General features: G+C 42.7%; 1 protein-coding gene across 1 annotated transcript in view; it reads right to left on the bottom strand.

The window, feature by feature from the left end:
* Positions 1–205: 205 nt before the first annotated feature.
* Positions 206–9289, bottom strand: part of LOC138021780 (sushi, von Willebrand factor type A, EGF and pentraxin domain-containing protein 1-like) — a 17046-nt gene continuing 7962 nt past the window's right edge. The window contains exons 5-6 of the mRNA XM_068868780.1: positions 5011–5135; positions 206–1312 (exon numbers count right to left, since the gene is read on the bottom strand). Of these exons, the coding sequence (XP_068724881.1) occupies positions 1230–1312; positions 5011–5135 (208 nt within the window). The 3' untranslated portion in view covers positions 206–1229. The remainder of the gene's footprint in view (positions 1313–5010; positions 5136–9289) is intronic.

Genomic DNA, 9289 nt, shown 5'->3' with positions numbered 1-9289 from the left:
AATCGAATCCGGATCGAGTGGTCCGGGTTCGGGTCCTGGCCGGGGACATTGTGTTGCGTTCTTGGGCAAGACACTTTACTCTCACGGTGCATCTCTCCATCCAGGTGTATAAATGGGTACCGGTGAATTTAATGCTGGGGGTAACCCTGCGATGGACAGGCATCCCATCCAGGGGGGAGTAGAAATACTCCTAGTGGCTTTATACTACAGAACCGGAGATAAGCGCGGGCCTGATGGGCCTCTTAGGCTTGTAACAGACTTTAACTTTACTATAAAAATGTGGGAAACACCACTGGCCTGGCACGCGAAATGTTCTCATCCGGTTGCCGTCCGCGTCTCAAAAACGCGCGTACTTAAAGCTCCCTATTTTTTCCAGTTCCACACGCCCCTCAACGGCTTTTTTTCATTTTTCGAAACTGAATTTGGGTGTACGTCAATCAAATGTTAAGTTTCCATGACGAATTCGACTGCCGCATTTGATTGACGTCCATCCAAATTTAGTTTGAAAAAAAAAAAAAACCAGTCCGTTGAGAGGCGGGTGCGACTGATAACCGCTGTAATGTAAATTTATTTTTTCATAAAAAAAGTTTGAAATTTCGCCTTGCGCCACGCCTTACTCGACTGACCTGGCGCTAAGGCCTGAGGTCTGATATCAAAATAACCACTTTCCTCCTTTTTATCGGCGAAAGAGGTGTGAGGGTCATTTCGTATTTATGTGCCCGATGGGTTTATTGTCCGTAATTAAATGTATAGGAATGAATAAATGTGTACTAAGGCTTAACCCAGGCTTTCACTCCTGGTCAGTTGTAAAAAGAATCTAAGAGGAAAATTCAAAATTGCCTCTGACAGGTTGAACTTCGTCAAAAGGGTGGTTGTGTATTCCTAAGATGGGAAACGGCTCGTAATAACAAAATAAGAATTTGGTAGGTAATAAGACAAAAAATACATCGTTGGCCATAAAACGTCAGCGCAGTGAACTGAACTACGTTTACCCTTTACTTCGCAGGTTGTCTTTCATGTCTTTTCGTATTTACTTAAAGTTGAAACCTTCAAACTGGTTAACAAGTGGGTAGCGGAATTACTTTTAACGAGCCTCGCAAATGAGACTTAAAGTGGGCCCAAGGGATCACATTGCCGAGCCCTATAGAACACGACTTAGACATCCGCTGTATCTCTTCCTCGTCTTTGACGTGATCCCAGATATTGACACCTGTCATTTCACCGATTATTCACTGATTGGCGTCAAAGGATCCCCCAAATCTGTCTTGCTCCTGGCCCAGTACCAGAGCTCCGTCAGTGCGAATCACATGCCCTGTAAAAAACGGAGAATGGCTTCTCAGAGAAATTAACTTGGACTGTACTTTCAAATATTGTCATTAGACACTTGTTTGTTCAATGATGTTAGAAGGTGTGATGTGCATCACACTGAGTTGACGTAATTTTGTAATACCGTCATATGACATGTTCAGGCATAGTGTTTCCAAACAAATTTCTTCGAAATTTGTTTTATAAAAGGAAAACTGATTTTAAAACCACTTGTCTTCACTTTCAAATTTCGTGGGCGCGGTTATCTTGAATAATTGTGACGTGTTACGGTTGCCCTATCGTCCTGACACAAAGAATTTTTGTCTAATAACAACAGGGCAACTGTAACACGCTACAATTATTCAAGATGGCGGCGCCCGCGAAATTTGAAAACAAAAGTAGGCCATCCTAAAAATTTATTTCGGATGCAAACGCTTACTTTGAAAAAAAATTAACTGATTTGACTGTAAAGATTATTTTCCCTATTGTTTAAAGTTATTTTTGTGTTAAAGTGGAGGTTCCTTTAATAAGCTGGCTCCTTGGTTACGGGCAAAATGACAACTGGAAAACTGGAAAACAATCTTGGTAACCCCGGTTGGATGTTCTCCTTACCCACGAAGCTACAAAAATCCCTAGGGAGCTAGCTCGTTTATCTAGATTTTCAATGGACAATGTGCCCCGTTGGTATGCGAACTCTGCATGTTCTACATTTAAACAATAGAGTGTTTCTGTCGAGTTTTAAGAACATCAAATTTCCAAGGGGTAACTATCAGACCGATAGTTCCGAGACATAAACACTCTATTGTCTTTATTGTTCACTACTAAATTTTCTTCCGCGCGCCAGCTCAAAAATCATGTTGAATTATTTTCAACTTTATTAGACGAAAGCCGTGTCAGCCAACGTAAAATTTGAAAAACAAAACAAACAAAAACTCTCTTAATACAATTTCGATTGTTTATTTTCCATAAGGCCGCTTGTTTACAGAGGTATTTTTAGCGGACGACTACTATCCATCCGGGTATTTTCCTCGGACGGGGCACTATGGGCTGATAGTGTCTCTCCGCGGACGAACACCATCGCGTCACGTGATCAATTTAAACCAATAAGAATCGGAGAAAATTTAGTGGTGAACTATAATACACCATAGTTCATATAGAGGAACTGGTTATGAAACCCCGAAAGCTTTAAAAGCGAGAACAGTACGGAACCATTTAGTGACATTAAATTGCGCTTTTAATTTCAAATCTCCGAAGTTTTGCCTGCGTTTTCACCTTTTTCCCGACTTTTTTAGGAATGCCGCTGACCCCTACCTACCTTGGGTGTCTTGAAAAGAGAGAGCTCTAAGAGCCCAAGATTCAAAAACGAAGAAATTAACGCCTCAATTTGGCTAACCCTAGGTCTAACTAGGCCTGAAGTTGGGTTTTAAGCCTAGGGTTAGCCAAGTGAGGGGTTTGGGTTACTCTCTTCGTTTTCGAGTCTTAGATAGGGTCTTAAGGGTCTTTGTTTTCAAGACACCCAGGTAGTTGGGGTCGGCAGCCTTCCGAGAAAAGTCGAGAAAAAAGTCTGGAAAAAGGTCAGGAAAAAAATGGGGAAAAAAGTCGGGAAAAACGCGAGGACGCAGGAAAAAGGTTGAGGGAAAAAGTCAGAACGCGGGCAGAACTTCGGAGGACATTGAAAATTAATAGCGTAATTTTGTGGCACTTAATGGGCTCCGTAGAACAGTAACATCCCGCTTCATGTTAACTTGACCGTGATGAAGCATAATCTTTTGCCCTTGATTCACAACTGGGTTCTGAATAAATTAATCGAAACTATTGATTGGCTGTCTTTTAGAAAAAGGGTGTGGTTTGTGCATGGGTAAGGCCAAAACAGCAAACAAAAACATATAACAAAGAAACATGTCAAGTTTCTTAACCATCTCTGTATATTAACTATGATTACACTGGCCTTGAAACATAATGGCTTTTCGGGGCAATGAAACACAATCATGACAGAACAGAACATACAACAACAACTGTTAAAAATCCCAACTGGCTAGTTGACCATTTACAAGTGCAGCTGAGAAGTTGAACCAGGGACGACCAGGAACAAGTTCAACCAGGGCTCAGAACGTGCTTGAACCCGGGATCTCCAAATCTCAAGGCAAGCGCTAACTACTGGGCCGCACTGACTCTATAACCTACATCTATGGTTGCATGTGAAAATTAGTGGCACATGATATTGTAGAGCCCGCAGACCAGCGGGAAACATTGTCCTTTCATAACCAAGATAACCGTGCGTAGTTTCCCAGGAGTTCTAGTAGGTCAATGGGAAAAGCATCCCACTGCTGTTACTGAGGTCGTAAGTTCAAATCCTCCCTAGGATTTTAATTTTTTCAGTTGCCCTTTCGCCCGTGGCGAAGTAACCAGCCTATCCTCTTTCCCACGAGCGAACCACACTGTACTACACTAAACATCTATAGTGGCGTAAGGGCGACGTCGTTAATTTTCGTTGATTCAACTCGAAACGTTAGTGGCCAGAAAGCTGGCGCTATCATGGTTTGAGAAGTAACATGTCAAAAAGGAGTGCGAGTGTTTCATCAGGGGTTCCAAACACCGAGAAACAGATGAGTGCTCTTAATGTCTCGAGGTGTTTGGAATCCCTGATGAAGCACAAAGCACGAATTTTTGACATGACTTCTCAACCTTGTATGAGCACGTGGAGTGTAATGTGATGATCTTTTGTTTTATCAGACAAGTGATAGGTATTTATGAAGGAAATGATATTCAATATTTGGGTGAGTTTAAAAGGTAGAACTTTTGAATAAATTTACATAATAGGTCGTGATGGCGAGCTAATCAAAATCACGTCGTTTTCGTCTTCCCAAGAAAGTGATTCGGTTAACGTAACAAGGCCATTCAAGTTTCAACTAAAGATACAAATAATAGACCTTTTCAGCTTGTACATTTTGTTTTCCCAATACAGGTCACGTGATAATACTCAGGAAGTTTGGTCCTTTGTTTTGTTCATTAAAAAGAGTGCATGCAGACATATTCATGCTTGCATGCACTCTTTTTAATGAACAAAACAAAGGACCAAACCTTCTGAGTATTATCACATGACCTGTATTGGGAAAACAAAATGTACAAGCTGAAAAGGTCTATTGGGCTGTTAACATTTTTGCCCAATGGCTGAGGTTAAGAGAGGTACAAGCGCCGGTTTTAGATTGCGGTGGAGTTTTCAAAGACTACGAACTACACAAGGTTCAAGTCTTGCATGCAGACATTGCTAAAACAGATGCTCTTTCGCTGAACTACTGCGTGTCCAAATTCGTTTTAATCCTCTGGATGCTACCGCGAAAGTTCTATGTTAAATGTTTGGAAAATTTTAAATGTATTGTGTTCGGGTGGTTTCTTTATTTGTTTTTTCCCTCGAAGGTTTATTAGCATAGGGGTTTATTAAAATTCAAGTGTCTTGATCAGTGTTTTGACTAGTTTTTTAATTAACTCGGGCGTTTCTTGATCTGTAGTTTCATTGGGTATCAAGATACATGCACCTGACCAAAATGGGGCACTCCGATTGGCTAAAAGCCTTATGAATTATTAATGCCTTTGAGAAACAAATGGAAATCTTTTATGCGAGATAAACCGAGTGAATACATGTTGTATTAAAACCAATACGTTATCCGAATATTTAGGAATTTTTGAACGTACTAAAATGTTTACCTTCTTTAAACTCCCCATCCTTTTCCTTCTTGCCATCTTTATAGAGTCTCCAATAACCGTCGCTGTTATCCCACGTTACACAGATGTGATGCCACAACCCATCGTTTGCAGCTACATTGGTTCGCCTGGAATGACAAAACCTGAAGAGTTACATCTTGTACCCCATAGACCAAATCGGCCAACTCAATGTTGTGCCCAATTCAAATCTCCCGGGGTTAAGATTCTTCGTGTATTGTATTTGCATTATAATGTAGCATCCACATTTAAACGATATGGACATCACGTTTAATGACTAACAGAACACAGCACATACAAGTATGGCCGCTCCCAACTACAACGAACCGCCAACAAGTCATGTGACCGGAAGTATATATCACACCTTCCCACCGAGGCTAACTGGTGATTACATAGGGGAATGAGTACCTAAGCCAGTAACAGAAACGGGTAAACCAATAAATGCGACCTCAACTTCTGTTGCCCTCATCACTCTCCATTAACGAAGTAGACTCGGGTTGTTTGAGAAAGTGTTTCCTTTTCCTTCGCAAGGACGTTCCTGACTCAGTATCGAGGAGTGAGCCATATATCAGTGACAACCGCAGGAACCCAGGATCTATTCTCTCGCACTCTGACATTTCCCTCTGGCTCTAGACCCTTTAACCGCCTCGCATGATGGCGATCAAAATAAGATTTTTTTCCGTTGCTGAGCAGCCACTAGCTTTTCACGTGCATTCTTTGGTCGGAGCAGTTCCGTCGTGATTGGCAATTGGCACTTCAGAGGCCGACCGTTTGGCATCTGCGAGGGAGAGAGAGACCAATTTCAGCAACGTGGGTATTGCGATACTCCATCCAAGCAACATAGGGATCTTCCGCTTTCCTCAATGGTTGCTTGATTGTACCAATTGTTCTCTCACTCATACCATTGGACTGCGGGTAACCAGGACTGGAGGTTATCAGCTGGTACCTCCACGATGAAGCAAAATTTTGCAGCTCGCGGCTTGCAAACGGCATATTATCCACCAACAATTCATCTGGGACCCCACGTCTGGCAAAGATGGAATTTAAATTAACCACGACAGAGGAAGACGTCGTATACGAAAGTAGGGTGACTTGAGGAAATTTGGAGTAGTAATCTACGACACACAGGTAATTCTATCCTCTAAATTCGAGAATATCAGCTCCTAGCTTTTGACAGGGTCTTCCAGGAACTTGACTTGATTTACTTCATTGTTAATTTCAGTTTACAGTGTCCCCAATTAGCGCTCCAGCGCGAGAACGACTAGACACTTAAATAAAGTTCCTTTCCTTTCCTTTCATGGGAAAAGAGGCTCCTTTTCATTGTTTCTTCGCCCCTCTGCACACTTGCTGCAGCGGGTGATTGTATCCTAGGACTATGAGACCCTCTGCCTCTAGGGACGAACCGCCTCAGGAACTCTTCTCCTCCCTGATGGCCACCCGGACTGTGTTTGTTGCTGTAACACGATGAGACAATTATCTGTAGTGGTTGCTCCTTCCATCAGGGATTTAGAGGCCACACTAAGGTCCAAGTTGTTAACAAGACTGTGCATCAGACTGGAGGTCTTCATAGATTGACTCCTGTGACAGATACGCTCTGGATAAGGCATCTGGAACTGGAATTTTGGGGCCAGGACGGTATGAAATGTCGAAGGAATATCTCTGAAGTCTGAGAAGCATTCGCTGAAGCCTGCAGCATACTTGATTAAGATTTTTCTTTGTGACCGATTCTAGTGGTTTGTCACCTGTCACGATCTTCACTGGATGGCTATAGACGTACTGATGAAACTTATCGCTGGCAAAAAACTATTGCCATCAGCTCTTTCTCGATCTGAGCATATAGTTCTGCTCAGAAGCTGTTAACGAACGTGACCCGAAAGCCGCTGGGTGACCCTCTTGAAGTAAATAGGCACCCATCTTTGAAGCATCAGTCTCATTAATTTCTTTGCCTACATCGAAAAGCTTTAGAACAGGTGCACAGATCAATAAGGCTTCAATGTCTTTAAAGGCTTTTTCCTGTGCAGGTAACCAGTGCCCTTCAGTATTACTCTTCGTAGGATGCGAAGGGGCTCCGATACTGCGTACAGGTTGGAAACAAACTCTCCGAGGAAGTTGACTAGCTCATGAAAACGACGAAGATCCTCTTTTGTCTGAGGCTGTGGATACTTTACAATGGCCTTAACTTTGTCAGGGTCAGGTTTTAACCCTTGTGATAACAGCGCTTGACTTCACTTCAGACACCCAGAACTGGAACTTGTTGGGATTAAATCTAACATTGTTCGCACGAGCACGGTCCAAAACTTGCTTCAGAATACCATCATGCCCAATCTCATCCCTTCCACAAATAATAAGATTATAAAAAACCACACGTACACCCTCAATGTCTCTAAATAAGTGCTCAGTACGTTTCTGGAAGACCTCTGAGGCAGAGCTAATTCCAAATGGGCACCTTAAGAAGCGGTAACGCCCCAAAGGGGAATTAAAAGTACAAAGAAATGAGCTTTCTTGATCCAATGGGATTTGCCAAAACCATCTCTCTCATCAAAAATTGAAAACACTTTTTAACCGGTGAGCTTCACGGCAACCTCATCTGCAGATGGGATTTTGTAGTTCTCACGTTTAATAACTTTGTTCAAGTCACAGGGGTCCAAACATAGGTGAAGGCTTCCCTCCTTTTTTCTCAGCGATCACAAGGCTATTCAGCCAGTCTGCGGGTTTATCCACTTTAGAAACGACACCACTTTTCTCCAATCGATCTAGGGTTTCCTTCAGTTTGCCATGCAGGCTAAAAGGTACTTTGCGAGGTGGGTGCATAACTGGAGTGGCATCTTGTTGTATCTCAATGTGATACTCTTGCGGCATACATCCGAGGCCTTCAAAGTCATCTTTATAATCACGTAGAATCGCCTCTCTTGAAGACAAGCTTGCAGTCAAGCTGTCAATCTTCTTTACCAGGTTGAACCTTGTACATGCTTCCAATCCAAGGATAGGGACAGATTCCAAATCAACGACATAAAAATCCAGACTTAAAGTTTTTTCTTTCACTGTGCAACACTTTGCCAACTGGGACAACCCTGTGGTTGCCATTCGACGACAAGACTTATCGGTCTCCTTCAGCTTTCCACGCATTGATAGGTAGTCATAAATTTGACGAGGTGTAATATTAGCTTCAGTACCAGTGTCTAACTTGAATTCGACAAGTTTTCCACCGACTTCCTTTTTGCTTTGCCAGGCCTTTCCACCCACTGTGTTAATCTCCCAAGTCTCCAAGAAGGAGCTCAGTATCCACTCCTTCATCGTTTCTTGCATCTTGTAGACAATTTTCCAACCACCGATGCGGCAACTGTGTAATTTCCTAGTGCGCTGACTGCACATTTTAGCAAAATGATTCCTTCCATCGCAGACAAAACACGTTTTCCCGAACGCAGGGCACTGTTTAAGACCATGCCTCCCACCATACTTGGAGCAATGAAAGTGAGTCCCATCAGGTTGTTTAGAACTTTTAGAAACTGCTAAAACCTGCTTTTTGGTTGACTGACTGCTGATTGCCTTGAGCTGACTCTCGAAAACTTCTGCCGAACGGCAATGAGACAAAGCCTTCTCTATAGCTAATTTGTTCACATCGATGCATAGAAATTGGCTCTTAACTTTCGCATCTCGAATTCCGAACACTCGATGATCCCGGACCACTGTATCAGTAGATTCAGTGTACTCACAGTTCTTGATCATTCTCTTGAGCTCCGTGACGAATTGATATACAGTTTCGCCCTCCTGTTGACTCCGATTCCAAAACTTAAACCGTTGGAACAAAGTATTTTTCCGAGGACTATAGTAATCATCAAATTGCGTCACACCGCATTAATATTTTTCTTATCCTCTTCCCGCTCAAATTCAAAGGCGTTAGACGCCTCAAGACCATCCTCCCCGATGCAATGGAGCAGAATAGCAACTTGGATTTCTTCATCCTTCCGATCAGCTTCGGTTGACTTCACGTCGTTTACCGCTGCCACCATATCGTGATTATTGACCAAAAAACATAGCACGTACAAATATGGCCGCTCCAAGCTACGACTAACCGCCAATAAATCTCGTGAAGCTATCATCTTCGCATTTATGAACTCAATTTTTGCAATTGCGTAAAGAAGGCTGAAAAATTCAGCACTTTAACGGGGTTTGAACCCGTGACTTCGCGATACCGGTGCGACGCTTTAACCAACTGAGCTATGAAGCCACTGACGTTGGGAGCTGGTCATTTGACCGGAAGTAT

This window comes from Montipora capricornis, chromosome 10 (assembly GCF_036669925.1).
Source record: "Montipora capricornis isolate CH-2021 chromosome 10, ASM3666992v2, whole genome shotgun sequence".
Classification (NCBI taxonomy): Eukaryota; Metazoa; Cnidaria; class Anthozoa; order Scleractinia; family Acroporidae; genus Montipora; species Montipora capricornis.
Note: the sequence above shows the minus strand (reverse complement) of the source record. Positions and strands in the feature narration are given on the sequence as shown.